Consider the following 18,272-nt stretch of genomic DNA (forward strand, 5'->3'; position numbering starts at 1 on the left):
CAGTATTATTTAATAGGTAAAAAAACCCCACTGGACTCCATAGCATAACCATCTCTGCTTAAATATTTCAGAACAGTAAACCATAGGAATGCATGGACTTACCAGAGCACTTCTTCAACTGGTTGCTTGTAGCTTCTTTTGTGAAGAGAAGTCTTGAATTTGTGCATTTGAATCAAGTAAAGAGCCTAAAATAATACAGTGTTAAACCCAACTAAGCAAACAACAAAAAAAAAACCCACTTAAATCAGATTATGCTACTCACAGGCAAAGGCCTTTACATTGTGCTACACCAAAACACACTACCACTGCCTTCTCCTGGCTACTACCTACCCTAAACACCTGCCACTGATGAGGGAAATAATTTCCTTTCCCCACCCTTACCTTTTAAGGCCTGGTAATTCTCTCACCACCTGGTAATGAAATCAAGCACAGGTGGAACTCAGTTCCTCATGTTCCCAGCGTCTCAAAGGGGTCAGGACACTTAGGAGTACAGAGAGAAAGTTGTAATAAGGGAAATATGAAAAGAGGAAAAAAGTGAAGGGTGGAAGGAGAAATGGATTAAAATAACTGATGTAATTTGGAGCAGTATCTGCATCTGGCCAGTGCTGCAAGCAGGGCTGGAATGCAGCTTAGGGGTAGCTGCTGATTCCTCTGACACTGCTCTGCACAGCATCAGGGTGCTTGCAGCAGTGCTGCATGGAGATGTAATCATGTTTGCCACTACTCTGACTTGCACTCAGTCACTGTATGCAATACTTTTCTGAATTACATTTAATATGCTTAGAAAAAGTATTTCATGTTTGTCATCGAGTGAAATTGAGCTATGCTGATTATTAGTGTGCTTCCAACACTTGAAAAATCAGAGATCAATTCCCTTTAATTTCATATTAGTATTTTTTCAACCTGAAACTATGCTTAAGGCTTAGCTCATTCTCTGATGCGCAGTTTTTCTAAAGCAACAACATTCATATTATTTTCTGAGATATCACAACATAAAATATTATGAATTATAATGCATACAAGCTAATTGAGGAATTACTCTGCTGTCTGATGAATATTGTTTCATTCTCAGTAATCAGTAGCTTTTAAGGCATTTTTGTGACAGGGAATAAATTCCTGTCCTGTCATTTCATAAAAGAAGAGAATCCTTTACAAGGAAGCAAGAAAACATATATAATGTAACTATGAAAACATTTTCAGGCACTTTAAAGCCCATCACAACACAAAGATTAAGCTGGTCATTATTTTGGACATGCTCAAGTTTCATAGAAGTGATGTTATGTGGGAAAGGCTGCTTAGCTCCCAAGCACTTTGCATAACCTGTGCTAATTTCAAAGAATCTTCCACTTTCCAGAACTTGCATCTAATTTGATGTTTCTTTAGCTTCATTTAGTAGAACGCTGATAATACAGTAATTTAAATTCACTGAAAAATATCAGATTAAAAACTTTTCTACTATTTCAGCTTTATTTTTCCTTGCAAGACTATATATAAAGTCAAATAAGCTATTAAGCTTCATATTCCTGCCAGGGACCCAAATGCTACAAAGAATTCCTATAAACAGCACTGAAATGGAGCAGCTATTCAAGAGTGGATAGCAACAGGAAGAAACAGCTTAGAGTGAGACATATATTTTAAACAGTATTACTGAGAAAGTAGTAGGCATCTAAGTACTGTGAAATGAGCTGCAGCCATTTCTAGCTGAAGAATTGGAAGCTGAGCTGAGGCTTTCAAAGCAGGCACTGAAAATGGTGCACTGATAGTGATGCAAAAAGAGCCCCAAACAAACCCAAACCAATAAGCAGAACCCCCCAAACAAATAAACCTCCTGGTCTGAGAATGCAGTGTGTACATTATGTACATGCAGGGAAAAGCTGAAATGGAACTCAATTATGACACTATGAGCAATCACTTTGGTCTTCATGCTTCTTGTATTTACACACTGCTGTTAGCGATGACAAATACTTTATAGCCTTACAGATGTGTAAGTTTGCTTATTTCTTCTATATTTGACTTAAAGTAATATGAATGACTTTGGCCCTTGAAGGTGAAGACATATCATTTAGATATGCTATGGGGAAAATGAAGCAAATTGGAGGAGTGCTTTATAATATCCTCAGTTGAAACCTGGGATGGACAACACAAAAATACACACATACTGTAAAAGCAAAAGATGTAGTGGGACAAGACAGTGAAGAGAAAAAAACCAGAAGTGAAGCCTAATTTTATTCATGGAAATTGCTATATTCACACTAAGGACCACTGAAAAGTGGAGTAGGGAATTGAGAAATGTTGTGTAAGCAAATTTCTTTGGACACCCAGGAAATAGTGTAATAAGGAATTTGCAAAATATCAAGGCAGAATTGTTTTGTTTGTTTGTTTGTTTTCCTGCAAGACAGTAGAATTTTTGTATATAATCTTTAGATTTTAATAAAATGTTCTGCACAGGTGTTTGTACTTTATTATTAGCACAGTAACAAATATCTTCAACCTAGAGTTCTCATTAAGCAATTAAAGAACCTCAAGGAAAATGTAATATTACACGGCCCCATGTAATATTACGTGGGGCCATGTGATCTGGCGTAATATTACATGGCCCCATGTAATATAGCATGGGGCCATGTGATATGGCGTAATATTACATGGGGCCGTGTAAAATACCATGGGGGCATATGATATGCTGTAATATTACATGGCTCCATGTAATATAGCATGGCCCCATGTAATATTACATGGGGCCATGTGATATGGCATAATATTATATGGGGCCATGTAATATAGCATGGCCCCATGTGATATTCGTAATATTACGTGGCCATTTAATATAGCATGGAGCCATGTGATATGGCATAATATTACATGGCCCCATGTGATATGGCGTACTATTACATGGCCCCATGTAATATTGCATGGGGCCATGTGATATGGTGTAATATTATATGGGGCCATGTAATATAGCATGGCTCCATGTGATATGGCGTAATATAGCATGGCCCCATGTAATATTGCATGGGGCTATGTGATATGGTGTAATATAGCATGGGGCCATGTGATATGGCATAATATTACATGGGGCCATGTAATATAGCATGGCCCCATGTGATATGGCGTAATATTACATTACATTTCATTTATCTCATTTCTTGCTATTCCAATAGATTCACTTCATAAATATATTGCCTCAGTGTTATTTCACAGCAAATGGCTCTGCACCACCAGCCCTGGAACAGAAAAAGAGCCATTAATCTGTCAGCCTTCACCCTTCCATTAGACTTTTCTGAGCAACAAAACATCTGCTCTCCTCCTACACAGATTTTTTATATCCTGTTGATCCTCTTGCTTAAAACACATCAGATGAATCACTGATTAAGGACTTTGATTGCTTATATTCTCCTTGTGATGTTGATCATCTCTCCACACATTCTGTAGAGCACGTACTAAAACATTTTATTTTTTTCACACTCTTAACCATGGAAAACAAATAGATTTTCTTTAAAAAGTAATTAATGATTTGGCAAACAAAGCCTAATGGTATAGCTGGACAAGCAACTTTAGTATGAAGGCCGTTTCTTGTCTTTTCTACTTATGTGGAGTGTTTGAAAAGTTGTTATATTTAGATATTAGGAAAAATACTTTTTATACATCATACCTTTCAAACAATAAACATGAATGACATTGTTTATGTCAGAAAAAATATTTGTGAGTTAGCTTTTTAAAGAAGAGGGTTTGACTGTTTTATGGGACTGCTTACATGCTTAAATTTAAGTAGAGTATTATGAACCCTGTTGAAATCAAGTTTAGGTTAGAAAAAAATAAAAGTCCCTGTGTAATTAATATGAAACCATTCTATAAAGTGCATTGACATAAAATTGAAAATTCAAAATAAATTAAAATTCTACTACTACTGTTGATATCCATATGCGTTTTAAAATGACACTATTAGGGCCTTTTCAATGTGACAAAAAGCAGGGTCAAACCTGGCAATGTATTTATCTGTGTAGGTGCATAAGTAAGTCTTGACAGTTTTTGGGTGGATGTAAATCAGCTGTGACCTCAACTCACCTAACACAGCCTACCCAGACGTGAAAGGGACATTTTCTGTGAATGCACTGCTTTCTACTACCCCAGCAGAACAGCAGTTCTAGGGGAAAATGATAAAATATTTTAATGATGAGGTATTTTAAATTCTAAAAAAAATCCAGTGGAGCCTTCCCATAGCAGGAAAAACACTGTGGTGCATCCTGTCTTACAGAGTCATCACAACTCCATACCTAAGGGAGATGTTCCTGAAATCCAGAGAGACAGAAAGGGTCAAGATACAGAATATAAGGAGACAGTATTTGCCCACTAGAAAAATCTTCTCAGTGGAGTATTTTCTGTTCTACAACCTTTACCTTGATGTAGAAACAGATCTGATATCTGCCACCTCCATCAGATTCTCACAAATCCTTCATAGTTAGGATCACTCAGGATAGGTTTTCCATCCCCAGGAAACACACAGAGACCTCCAGGTATTTTCTTTTTGCACTGATTTCAGAGTAGCAGGATTACCTCTGCAGAAATCCTCAACAGCCCTCCCTGTGTGTTTCAGGTATTGGATTGATGGCAAAAAACACCCAGAACTAGAGGTAATGATTTCCAGGTAATGAAGGCAACAAAACCAACAAATCCAAAAATATTTCACAGCTGTACAGAATGCAAGTGACAGCTGTGGCTAGTGACAATCACAGATTTATGGGAAACATATGCTGATAAAAGCTTTTTCTTTTTTTCTTTTCCTTTTTTATTTTCTTGTCTTTAGATATAGGGAGATAAATTTTAAGTGTATTTTAAAATAAAAATTAAACACAAAATCTTTCCAAAATACTTCAATAAGTAAGTTTCTTTTTTACTGACTTTGCAACAACTGAAGGTCATTGAAGAAGAAGATAATTAAATCCAGATTTTTCTAGACTGAAAATATATTGCAAATCTCAAGCTCCTCTGGGAGGATATCCAATGTCTTTATTCTGTGAGGAGTTAGGATCAGATCTGTTACAGTGGATGAACTCTCACCTCCTGGGCAGATCACCACTGAGCAAGCAAACAGAGTTTGCTTGGTTAAAACAGAGTTTACAAGGTTAAAACAAGCACATGGCATTTTTATCTCAAAAAAACCCCCAACAACCCAGCAAGGGGTGTTCTGCAGCTGCTGAAATTTCTATATTATTTTAGAAATGTCTTATATGGGACATGTTAAAGTAAAGACTGTTTAAAGACACGGTGGTCTGCATGATTTGAGGCTGCTCTCCTGAGGAATCTCTGTCAACTTCTTGCTGGCTGAAGAGCACTCAGATACATCCTGGAAAGGATGCTGTGTGTTATTCCCAGCTGAGGGAATACTTTCAATGTATTTCTCACACTGTAGTGCCTGCTTTCTCTAGAGCAAGTTTCAAACAGCAAATTCTCCCTCCAAAAAGATTCATTGGGGTGAGACTGATAGAGGCCATGGAACATATTTCATTACTGCACTCAGATAGAGAAGTTCCCAATATTGACAAACGTATCACCTTTACAAAATATTTGTGAGAAGACTCCCCTGTACATTTTTCTCCAGGTATTTATTTAAAGAATTTGCTTTTTGTTAGATGTTACTCTAGTTCATTTGTGAACTGTGCAGATGTACAAAGGGGTTTGCAGGGTTTTTTTGCTTTTGAGTGTGAAGGGGAAAAAGAAGTGCATTCACCATAGATCATGATCTGATGCTTTTTTTAGATGGTTTTCTTGTCTTTTTTGACCCAGGAAAGATTTCCAGATTTAGAGAACTCCTGTGCATAAACTGAGACTAGCTGGATTAAAGGCCACAATCCCAATCATCAGGTGACTTAACTCAGCAGAACCTAATCAAAGACAGTGTCATACCAATCAAACCAGTGGAGATATGGCACAACTCTTAGGGCATGTAAAGCACACTACTGATTTGTAAACACCTTATTTTTATTAGTCTGAAAAGTGTACTGTGTATTTAACAGTATAAAGTGAAACAGCACAGACAGAAATCATTACTTCCAAACTGGCTCTTTGGAAAGGGAAAACCACCAATTTTTATTGGTAATGAACCTGTAATGACTCGAATGACCCTGTAGGACAAATATTAACATTTTGGTAAGCTTTCAAATATTTATTGAAACATCATTTGAGCATCATAGTCTGGATAAACACCCTTTCACAATTTCCAGGAAAAAAAGACACATAAGGAAAGCTCTTCTAACATTTATGTGGAGGTGTGTGGAAAAAACCATTAAGTCTGGATTGAAGTAAAGGCATCTATTCTGGCTGTTTCATTTTCATAGAGAGGGCTGGCATGCCTGGAAAGGTGGCAGAAATTTATGTTGCTGGATGCTTTCATATGCTACTAAATAGCCTAAATAGAGGAGAGCTTCGTGGCAAGGTTCCTTTTTTCAGTATGCACAAGCACAAAGCTTGAGCTTCATCTGCATGCACAAGTTATAAAAAAACCTCTTTCCACTGCTCTGAGGCCAAACATAAAAACAGTATTGGACAAATGTTTTCCTTCCATCTCAAGAATTTATCACCAGGGCTGCCCCTAGCATGTTATTAAGTCTTATGAAGGTGTCCTAGTCAGGGTAAGGTCAGAGATCATGATAAGCACATTTCAGGTGTGGCTCTGGTAAATTATCAAAAAAATATTTAGGGCACAGATCTAAGGTTTCTTTTGCCAAGTGATTGCTCTAAAAAAGTGGGACGGACACTGCTTCAAGTGGGAACAGTTTTTCTTTGGGGATTTTCTCCTCCTTATAATGCCCTCTATCACACTGAAAGACATGGAACTAACAAGTCATTTTAAGCAGAAACTTTGCAGTTATGCTTTGTAGTACAGAAAGAGAGAAAAAAGAGGGGAAGAAAGGTACATCCATGGAAAAAAATAATAAATGCCTTTTCCGCCGGTGTCATGTCTTTGGATATGTACAGCCTTGGAGAAATGTATAAATAATTTTGTACATGGAACTCTTAAAAAACTAGAGATTTTTAGTACAAAGGAAGCAATTCACTGCAAGAATGTCCACATGCTGTTGCTTTATGATTTCCTATATACACGAGAGGACCAAAGAAAGGACCTCTTTTACAGTTACTGCTGTACTGTACATTAACATGTGGCTAATACCCTTCTCTGGGTGAGATTTACACTCAGTATTACAAATAACATAACATTGCTGAAAATACTGATACAAAACAGCTTCAAGATGACATTTTAAAAATATCCCTCATATTTATTGAACTGTTTTTTTCCAGTTTTTCTAAGTTTCAGCTCTATAAAAGATTCTCCAAGAAAATAGTAGCATTTGAAATGCTATTTTTGAAGTTTATAGATGGATTTTTTTTTTAATAAAGTGTAATCCAAAAGTCCATTTTCCCAGGAAAAAAACAACTATAGATACAGTACCTAACCTAAAACTGAAGAGGGTATTGGTTTGTTTTGCTTTGCTTTTTTTCAACATAGTACAGTACATTTGTATCCTGGAAAAAAATTCCTTGATTACAGTGTCTGTTTAATTTATTTACAGATCTGAAATTGAATTGCATACATGAGCTCTTGAGATGAGCAATACTGAAATGAATTGATAGCAAGAATTAATAGTCTCCTTTCAATCTACCATGACTTTAAGTTATTGGTAAGAAGAAGTGATTCTGAGTAGCGAAATTATCTTATTACTATTTTAAACTTGCTTGGTAGACTTTAAATTATGAGTTTCAATGCAGGACTGGGAGTCTTGAATACCCACAGTTAATTCGGTAAAGCTGTGTTTGCAATTTTTGCACATTCTGTTTTGGCAGTAGCAATGCACTCATGAACATGAAGAATTTTGGCAAATGTTTGTCTTGGTTCTTATGTATCCCTCTCTGGATACCCAAAATTATCACTACAGAATATTTAGACAAAACCTGCTCTCTTCAATATCAGATAATGTAATACATTCTGCTCTAATAAAAATAAATTTCTCAATAAACAGAAGCCTGAAATTTCAGGCTGCTGAAGTTACTTTACAGAATATCTGCCAAGATAATGGTCTATTTTTTTTTCTTAGTTTAGGCAAGACTTGTAAATAAAATTTCCTTGTAATAATCCAAATATTAAGTAGTGAAGCAGATATATTTAAGACTAGGTAAAATTTTGTCTTTATGTCACACATTCTATGTGACAACTTTTAAAAGTTGCAGATTTTTAGTGGCTACAGAAGCTTTATTTTTCATTATATGCTATCTGTTAAGTCACAATGGCTTGTTTCTGTGTGTGAGAATGCGCTGCAACCTTGTCTTTCCTTATTAATCACTGGTTACAGAGAGAAGTGACTTGTCTCAGATCTGCCTCAATCATACTTAAATGTGCCAAATTATTTTTAAACTACTCACTGCACGTGCCATTGTAACTTGAACAGATCACCCTGCACCAGAAAGTGTCATGTTTCACATATTTGACATGTTTGGAGTAACTGACTGAGAGATTCTCAAGCCTCTGAGAGGGGAAAACCAGATATTTTGCAACCAACAGGTCTCCAGGTTCTGTGGCATGTTCAGATTATTTCATACTCCTGGAGACCAGGCAATAAATTAATCTCACTTGTCTGTTACATGTCAAGACTAACAAACCCAGTGAGCTGGTGTAAACCAACAGGTCCTGAAGTGCAGATGATACAGCCCACAGAAATTATGACTGATGCAGGTTGTTCAGCCTGGGTAATAAGATGATTTCTCTTACTTTAGGCTTTCACACATTTTTGGTTTGGGAAGTGGAATGAAATTATAGGATGAATTACACAGCAGAATGTCACATCGCATCATGAGCGCTACAGTGCCTGTAAAGCACAAAGATCACCACCACTTGACATGCCCTCATAGAACCGAAACACTCAGAGAAATGTAGCTAAATAGAAGTGTGAAGAGGGAAGGGGAGGTTGAGGAAACAAGCTGACATCCTCAGTCTGGGACCCAATTTACTGACTCAAATACCTGGCAACTCTCTATGAACCTGTTAGAGGAAAATCAATTACTTCCTCCACTTGTAGCATGAGGCACTCATGAAACACATACAGCAGGAAGTGGTAACACTCTGTAAGTTACCAAATTTCACTGTATTAAAAAAAATGTGTAAAAAGAGGGTCCTTAAAGATTTCTGACTCCTTATTTCCCTAATCTCCATGGAATTCAAGAGGGTTTACTAATTACTTATCTATTTATTCCTCACATCTACTTTAACAGTAATATTATTAAACATACAGGTTTTATTTAAGATCATCTTCTAGAACTTCAGGGAATCATAGTGACTTATAGAGGGGTAAAATATATTTAGCCAATATTGGACTAGCAGTGCCAGCCAAATGGTCCCATTTATTAACTCATGGTGACTTCTGCATGACAAATCAGCCCAGATATTTAACAATCGCGTTCATCCTTTTGCCTCAGTCCAAGGTGGGAAAATATGGAACCTACAGACAAAGTTAAATTTTTATTGGTTTTTTTTTCCACATGAAAGTAGCAGCAGATGAGAACTGAAGACAGAGCTCTAGGTGAGCTTACATCCCTCTTTAATCAACTCTCCTTCCATGGCCAGAAAATAAGCACCTTGTTAGCCATCTTGTTGACCTAAAGTCTGTAGCTCTGCCGTGTGCAGGTTGTGGTGGAGGAAAACGTTCTTCCTGCTGTACATGTGTAGGGAGATGGGTCCCCTGGGGGGCTGTCCCAGTCTCCCTGTGAAGGTGCTGTGCTGCCGAGGCACAGCGCTTTGGTCCTTGGGAGCTCCCGGGAACGCGGGGAAGCCGTCGGCCTTGGACGCGGCCTGGGCTGGGCCGGCGGCCGTGACAGCCAAACCGTTCTGGGCTGCCTCTGGGGCCAGGCTCTCGTACGTGCCCTGCGTGTGCTTGATGGCTTCCACGAGCTCCTTCTCCTTCAGGAGGCTGCTCAGACACAAATTGGACAGCTGGCAGCTCTTGCTCTCGTACGCTGCTGCTTGGTTGCCCGGTGGGTGTCTAAAAGGGTCCTCGGTGGGAGTAAGTGCTGACTTTCTGTCCCTTGTGCTGAGGTTTTGGCTCACCGTTCTGACTGGATATGTAGTCTGGGGAAACAAAAGAAGACAAAACAAAAAGTATTAGCTGTGACCGTGGTCACAGGGGTTTGCAGGATGAGAGACAGACGAGAATGTTGACTCCATGATCAGAAGGCTTGATTTATTATTTTATGATATATATACTACATTATAACTATACTAAAAAGAAATAGAAAGGAAAAGGTTTCTCAGAAGGCTAAGCTAAGAATAGAATAGAAAGGAATGTTAACAAAGATCTGTGTCCTGGCAGAGAGCAAGAGCAGCTCTGCCGTGAGTGGTCAGTAAATCCAAACATCCACAGGAGACCAATCACAGATCCACCTGTTGCATTCCACAGCAGCAGATAACCAGTGTTTACATTTGTTGCTGAAACTTCTCAGCTTCAACAGGAAAAATCCTAAAGAAAGGATTTTAATGAAAAGATGCCTGCGACAATTGCCAATGGAACACAGTAGAGAAATGGTGTGGAGTACATAAACCACTCCTCACTACACATGAACAGCACATGGGTCTGGCAGATTAAAATGAAAGACGACTCCAATAGATGGTAAAACTTCAAAAACTTCATTCACATTTAATAGCACTAGGATTGAAAAATGTTTTCTACAGGAAATGATTTGGCCATTTTCCTTAAAAAATAGTTTAAATCAAAGGAGAATTTCTTTTTCAGAACATAATAAATGGATAAGAAGTTTTCATGAATTGTAAGCAGATTTTCAAAAGCATTTCACATAATGAAACAAAGAGAATTTTGATAGCATAGAGTTCAACACTTAATACTCTCAAATCCTTACAAAATATAAAGAATGTATTTTGTAAATATCTTCATACCTCGGTTAAGCTCTGAACATGTTCAATTTTCACTGTCCCTTGAATCCAGGTGTTTTGTTGTGTATTTACAAGTCAAATGCATGCTACAGGAGAGCACAAATTTTATTTATATTTTTATTTATATTTTTCCAGTTGTCTGGAAAAAAATACAATGTAAGAAAGATTCTAGCATGTTACCAACTTCTGATGTGCAAGCATGCATGCACCTGATTTTGTTGGAATTATGGTAATTTATCTGTGCATGGGAAATCAGATCACTGCAGACTTCAGTGTGTGCCTGGTGGATGCTTCGTACTGTCCCTAGAACACCTGACTAGGGAGGAAATGATGGTACCCTTTCCCAGGGAATGGTTAAAGCAATTGGTTAATTTGAAACACATGTCCAATTTGACTCCTTACATGTTTTCCGCACAGAAATCTGAAAGGACACAGGAGCAGCTTCTTGACATTTACATTGACTTACGGGTTCTGATGTTGCAGAAAAAAGCTGAGAGAATAAAAAAAAACAGCAAGTCTTCCAACAATATTTGGCTAAAAAACTTTCATGGTCTTTCCAAGATTCCACAGGAAACTCAGATCTATTTTTTCAGAATTAATTGTATCACTTGACACGGATTTCTATTTTAAGCAGCACAGAAGAATGATACTGTCAGTATTCATAGCTTAAACCCTTTTTTTACTGCAGGCTAATGGTCATGATTCCATGCAGAGCCATATGCAGGTTTGTGTATAAGGACTGCAGTGCATTTTAGGCATCAGAGATGATATTAAAAAAAAAAAAATTATTAGGAATGGAACATAATTTTTTCCTACTTTATTCAGTGCTGGTTGCACACAGATTTATAAAGGGGAGTTGAACACTTCTGGAAAACATGACTTCAGTTTTTACATCTGCAGCACATAGGTGCTGAAATGAAATTCCATTTAATTCTTAGGATATCATTCTTGGGAGGACCTGTCTGTAAGTTCAAACACTTTTCATCCATCCATCCATCCATCCATCCATCCATCCATCCATCCATCCATCCATCCATCCATCCATCCATTATTTAATTCCATGCCAGTAAATATAATATTTCTATTGGGACAAGAGTCAAATTTAATTCCCTGTCAAATATCCAAGTATTTATTTTTAGGGAATGACTCAGGAGTTACAACATGTCACCTAGTATCTTTGAAAACTTAAAGATTGATATAGGACCTTTAGAGGCACTTCACTGGGAGACCTCCAGTCTGTCCTGAGCTTCTGGTTAACCCCAGTTTATCCCTCTGGACATTGATGGTCCTTAATCATCTGTTTAAGGACCCTCATCAACGTAACTGTACAGCCTTCTCCTCTAAGATTTTTTCACTATATTACTTTTACTTTTAGAAAAGGTCTTCCTAATGTCTAAACTGTATCTACCTGGCTTCAAGACCTTCCTTCTCTCTCTCTCATGAAAATGAAGAAAGAATTGCTGTTTGATCTTGAATACCTGTTTATGGTTTCAAAGAATGCTGTCAAGCAACCCTTTAATCCTCTCTGCTCTAGAATAAAAAAAATATCACATTGCTTTTTTCTCATAGGACTCATCTGCTAGACTCTGAGTCACTCACACTTCTCTTCCCTACAGATCCCCTTCAATAATTCCACTATTTTTTTCTGGAAGTAGAAGGCTCAGGAGTACAGTACTCAAGGTAACCCCCCACCATTATGAAGCAGAACAAATACTATTAGTGTCCTACGAGGGACTTCTTCATCTGCTTCTTAGTAATTACTCCAACAGGAGGCTAGTGATTTTATTTGGCAACAGCATGAAATTGTTCATTCATCATCATCTAGTTGTCCACAATATTTTCATGATTTTTAATGCAAAATTATACCTAAATTCAGTTGATTATTGTCACCTGCTGTTACCTATTGCTTTTTAACTTGATGAAAAGCTGTTATGACTATCTAGCACTGGGGTGTTTCTTTCCTCTTCCTTATCAAGGTTATAGTTCACTTGAAATATTTTCCATTTAGAAAATAAATGCTTGGTTTGTAGGTCTATGTAATATTGGCTTCTGGTTACTGGCCGATGGGGGAGTCAAAGTGTGTATATGTATCAGTAAATGTTTAATAATATACATGTGGTTCGGGAAGGTCTTAGTTCTCTGAAACTCTAACTTGCTGAAATTCCCCTCCTATTGAATAATTAAACAAACACCAGGTGGTGACAAATTAGGAACTAATCTACCTACATTAAAACACCAACAGAAATTCAGAATATGCCATCATAATTTTAAGAAATTGGTTTGGTCCTGTCTCCAGCAATAAGATAATAAGATGGTTAACAGGGAAAGAGATTCATTCTATCAGGTGCATAGTTACACATCAAATGAGCAGAGACTTTAATGAAACACTGCTAAAACCCAATACTATTGTTGTTATCTATGATAAATTACAGAAGAACAGCTTCCAATCAGGAAAAGACAGAACAGTTGTCAGACAGGAGTCAAAATCAACAAGAAATCCTCATCCCAATGACGTTATTCTCCCTCCAGAATATTGTCAATAAAGAGTCCAGGGCTGGTTTGATTTTCATGCAAGTTATTTTTTGGTACAATTGTAACATTTTTATAAAAATTGCAATGTATAGGATTGAAATTAATTAATTCTTATTTTGTTGAATTCAGGTAATTTACTTTGAAAGAATGCAGTGCAACCAAATTTTCTTGCTGGTCAATTTTACAGTTATTTTACAGATCCTCATGAACTGGGCAAAATAAGAAAAATGTCCCAGAATGAGACGCATAAAAAAACTCCCAAACCAGACCAACTTTGGACCAAGTGAAACATTTATTTTTAACCTATTTCTCCTTATCTTCCTGTAGGTGATTAAGGCAAATTTCCCAGCACTGAACTTTCAGGTACCAACCGCGTTCCCTGAGCATCAGACATGAGCGAGCAAAGCCACAATCCCAGCGCATCTGTTGGCCAATTCCAAGGCTGAGTCCTTGTCCAAAGCTGAAGGTGGCTTGGTGCCAGTCGTGCTCCAGCCCAGCCTAGAGCAGCTGCAGGGCTGCTGTAAACTGCTGCTTGGCAGAGCTCCAAGGAGCCGATCTGCCAGCTGGTGGCTGCTGAAGCAAAAAATCCATTCATCTTTTTCCCTTTTATTTTTCGGTAGCTCAGCTAGAACCAACAATTTCTCTGCCCCAGAAATCCCCAATGCCACTCTATAGTCTGCCTAACTGTGGACTCAGGAAATGGGCTGCAATTAGGATGCAAATGGGGTTCTGAAATTTCTTTCAAAAGTAGCCCGTTTTAAATATATGCAGCAGAAAGAAAAGGCCTCCTTTGTTGTTTCAAATATGTCTTAACCTTTAAGCAAACATCTGGATTTGAATTTCCTGATGATATTAAACACACTCACAAGAAGTGCATGCCTTCATGCTTGAGTCTACTTCCCAAAAAGGAAAAAAAATTATTTTAATAAAATCTGATTGGCTGTACAATTTTAGTCCATTTCTATCATGATCACTCCTGTTTTAAGGTACATAAGTGTAAGAAAGTTCAAAATAATTTAGCTTTGATTATTCCAAACTAGTGCTAAATAAATTAGGATTGAACCGAAATGGGAACTCAATATTCTTAAAATATTCTTTCCATAATTTTTTGAGGACTCATTTTTGTGATTGTAAGTGTAATAACCTTTTCTTATATTAAGGAAAAAAACCCAAGGCCCTTCAAAAACCCAGTGGTAAGTAAGGAAAATGTACTACTTTTACAGAAAACTCCAGAATGAGATGTTATAAACAAAACACTGCAGCCATTCATCATTTTCCATTTTCAAAGCCAATGAGTGAAATATGACAAGAGTTAACAACAAGACAACACTGCTGCAGGACATTTGAAAATGAATATTGTTTCTGACTGTCTGGTGATAAAATACTAATAAAAAATGACGGGAAAAGACATGAATTACAAAAACACCCCAAAAAGGGTGCAGATTTTTAAGATGTTTGGCCCCAGAGGCATTTGGGAGTCTTAGATGCCTATAATGTAATTCTTCCAAGTACAGCAACTTTCTTAAATACATCATTGTGACAACAGACATAGACAATAAAACCAAACAAAACATGCTCTCATCGGTGTACCTGCTGCACCCCGACAACCAATGCTGTAGCTCAAGAACATGGTTTTACCACCCCAAAGGATTTTACACTTTCAGAGGTGTTAATGGAAGCACACTGTAGAGAGCAATTATTCTGACAGGAACCTGAAGACTTTCTCAATTCCATCATGTTTTCTACTGCTTAATTATTTTGTGTTTGCTGATACACAAGGAAGGTAAAACGTGTTCCCAATGCAATATTTACTACGTGGCCCAGCATGGCTCCCTTGGTCCTTGTCAGGTCTCAGCTGGATTGCAGCACCTGCCACAGAACTGTCCCAGTTTGCAGCCTAGCCCAGACTCTTAAAATATAAAGCAACATAAAGGAGTACAGACACAAAACAAGGTGCTATAGCTCTATATTTCTTTTAAGGATGGAAAGGATGAAGCCCTTCATGATGCTTTTAAATTTATACACCTTCAGCTGCCTTTTGCAGTTCTGACAGTTTATAAAAGTGCAGATCTAATTTACCAAAACACAGGTTAACTCAGTGCTTTGATATGCCACATCTGTCACTATGTCAGCTTCTTAATTTCTACACCTCCTCACTTTTGTGCTTACCAGCTTCCAGCCTAGAGATGATTCAACACAAAATGTAATTTAGCTGCAGCAGGTAATTGTTCTTCATTCAAGTCTCTTAAAAATCACTCACTCCTATTGATTTCAGTAGCACCTGGACTGAGAGTGTAGCTTTTACAATCCAGACCTGCATCTACTGTACATCTCATGCTGCCTTCTGGCAACACAGGACAAATGAAAGAAATAAAGTCCAGCATGGCAAAATAAGGCATGGACTTTATCAACAGGTTATGAGTAAGAACCAGCTGCTGATCAATTTTTCATCTCTACTGTTGTCCTTTATAAAATGAATGCAGTCAACATAAATCACAAACATTTTTCTTTGTGCCTTTCAAACGCTTCCATTTCCTTACTGAAAGCAAAAATTATGAGATACTAAAATGCTGCCTCTTTGCAATAAGGCAATTTAAACAAACAGGCAAATGGAATAAAAGTTAACTATAGTGGTGAGTTAATATCCTAAAAGAATTTTATAGTAGTGAGGATACAACGTGAGAAGCAACAGACTGAGTGCTTAAAAAAATATTAATCTTCTCATACCATGGATTTATCCTTGGCAAATTTTATTTATCTGAGTAATAATGCACAGTTAAGATAACAAGGTGTAAAAGATCTAGTGCTGTTTTATAAAGCAGGAAGTAAGCAACAAAGGATTTCCCATTAATTTCTAGTAACAGGAAATCACTGCTCTGCACTCTCAATACTGCTCTGCAAGGGTTAAGTGGAAGATTTTTCTCATCAGTAAAGCTAAGGAGAAGATGCAGCATTTTACAACTGTTTACCACACCTTCCAAATAAAACAATTAGAACTTTGGAGCTGTTAATCACATTCTTCAAAAATACTACAAAATTCATTTAGAAGATGCTAAGAACACCTTTTTCTACACTATGGCTTAAAATTTAAAAAAATCCTGCAAATACTTATGAAAACTAAAGCTACTAAATAATGTGGATCTTTCAATGACAGAACTACCAAACAGCAGGACATTCTATGTGAAATAACATATCTTATGTTTCTCAGTCTACATCTAAGATCTTCCCCAAGATCAGAAAGTCAAAATGGAAAAAGTAATGAACTTTTCTTTTGTTGTAGATGCAATGGACTTTTAAAGACATTTAAAAAATCTGATAAATCCCTAATGTCAGAAACATCCTATCTTCAGCAAATACTAGCTCCCCTATCTCCAGCAATTCTCATAACACTTCTGCTCCTACAGAAGCCTTTAGCATCTTTTTTTCTGATCTTGTATCTCCCTCAGGTTCTTTGGGCAGACACAGCTATTGCAGCCAACCATGAGGAGAATCTCTTCATTAAGCTCTTTTCATGCACAGGCTCCACCTCTGGTTACAGGCAGCAGAGTCCAGAATAAGATGCCCAAGTCAAACTTGTCCTTGGACCTCCCAGGCTGCATTCCAGGGGTCTGGATAGGCCCTATGTTCACCCAGCACATCAGGTCTCACTGACTCTGTGCAACCCAAGAGAAATCAGGGCCACTTATGCCATGCTTTTAGTCATATACAAAGCCACAGGTGTGTACAGTCAAGGTCCTCTGTGGCATAACTGGTGCAAAATGAACTGATGGGCAAGGAGAAGTGGCTCCTGGGAATGCAAGGGTCACTTCAAAAGACCACAGTTTGTGCAGTGTGGGCAGTGAAGTGAGACACAAAGGTCCTGAGGAAACACTAAGGGAGTTTGCTCAGAAATTACAAGCAGGAAAACTGCACAAGTGCTAATTAGCCCTTCTGAAAGTGTGTGCTGCTCAGCTGACATTTACTGCTATGCAAGCCAAGCCAGTATCCCTGTACTGCATTTGATGTGCCATGTAGACATGTTTGAGGATCTCTGCCTTGTGCCTTATCTATTTTACTGATGACCAGCTCTCTGAAAGATGGGAAGTCCATTTCTAGCCCCAGGCCTGACATGTGATCACCAAAACCTGATCACTGTACCTGATCATCTCAGTTACAACTGACTTGTAGGTGGCAAGTACCTTTGACAACTTCTACTACTAACACATACATGCTTAGTCTTTACTATGTTTCCAATTATACACTTATGTTTTCTTAATCTAATATCACCTAGCATGATTTCCCAGAATATTAGAAATTTCATCTATAAAATGAAATTCATATGAGGATGTATTCCCTTAGATAATATACCAGGAGACAGCAGCCTTAGAAGTGGTAGTCTCAGGAAGATTTTAACATGCATTGTACAGGTGCTTATTTCCTGTATTTCTCTATATCTGAACAATACTTCTAGGAAAAGAAAGTAAAACTATAGATATTTTGCTTACAGATGTTATGTTTAGGATAAGAATCCTAATACTTTGGCATGTGAGGCTTTTGCTTTAATAGCTTGGGTATGTTATAGGGTCTCAAACTGCGTTTCTGTATATTTTTTATATTGTACCTTCTGTGAAGAAAATAATAAAATATATTTATCTTTGAGTTCAGGTCTTTCTTGTCTAGCTTTCAATTAGTGAATGCCACAAATCAGATTTCTAATGAATGTCTGCCATCTGAAATAAGCACTGCTTGCTTTTTCATAAAGGAACACACAAACCCCAGATGGATTGTACTTAGCCAACACTCATCTTTTTTCATTACATTATTTAACAAC

The 18,272-nt window shown here is 37.5% G+C and overlaps 1 protein-coding gene across 2 annotated transcripts in view; it reads right to left on the minus strand.

Annotated features, from left to right (window-relative positions):
* Window positions 1–6,032: 6,032 nt before the first annotated feature.
* The window catches only part of CCSER1 (coiled-coil serine rich protein 1), a 616,342-nt gene continuing 604,102 nt past the window's right edge, over window positions 6,033–18,272 (minus strand). The window contains exon 10 of one of the 2 annotated variants that reach the window (XM_058025090.1): window positions 6,033–10,111. In XM_058025090.1, coding sequence (XP_057881073.1) covers window positions 9,626–10,111 — 486 coding nt within the window. In that variant the 3' untranslated portion in view covers window positions 6,033–9,625. The remainder of the gene's footprint in view (window positions 10,112–18,272) is intronic. The other variant, XM_058025091.1, reaches the window with a different exon arrangement.

Source organism: Melospiza georgiana, chromosome 5, assembly GCF_028018845.1.
Source record: "Melospiza georgiana isolate bMelGeo1 chromosome 5, bMelGeo1.pri, whole genome shotgun sequence".
Lineage (NCBI taxonomy): Eukaryota > Metazoa > Chordata > Aves > Passeriformes > Passerellidae > Melospiza > Melospiza georgiana.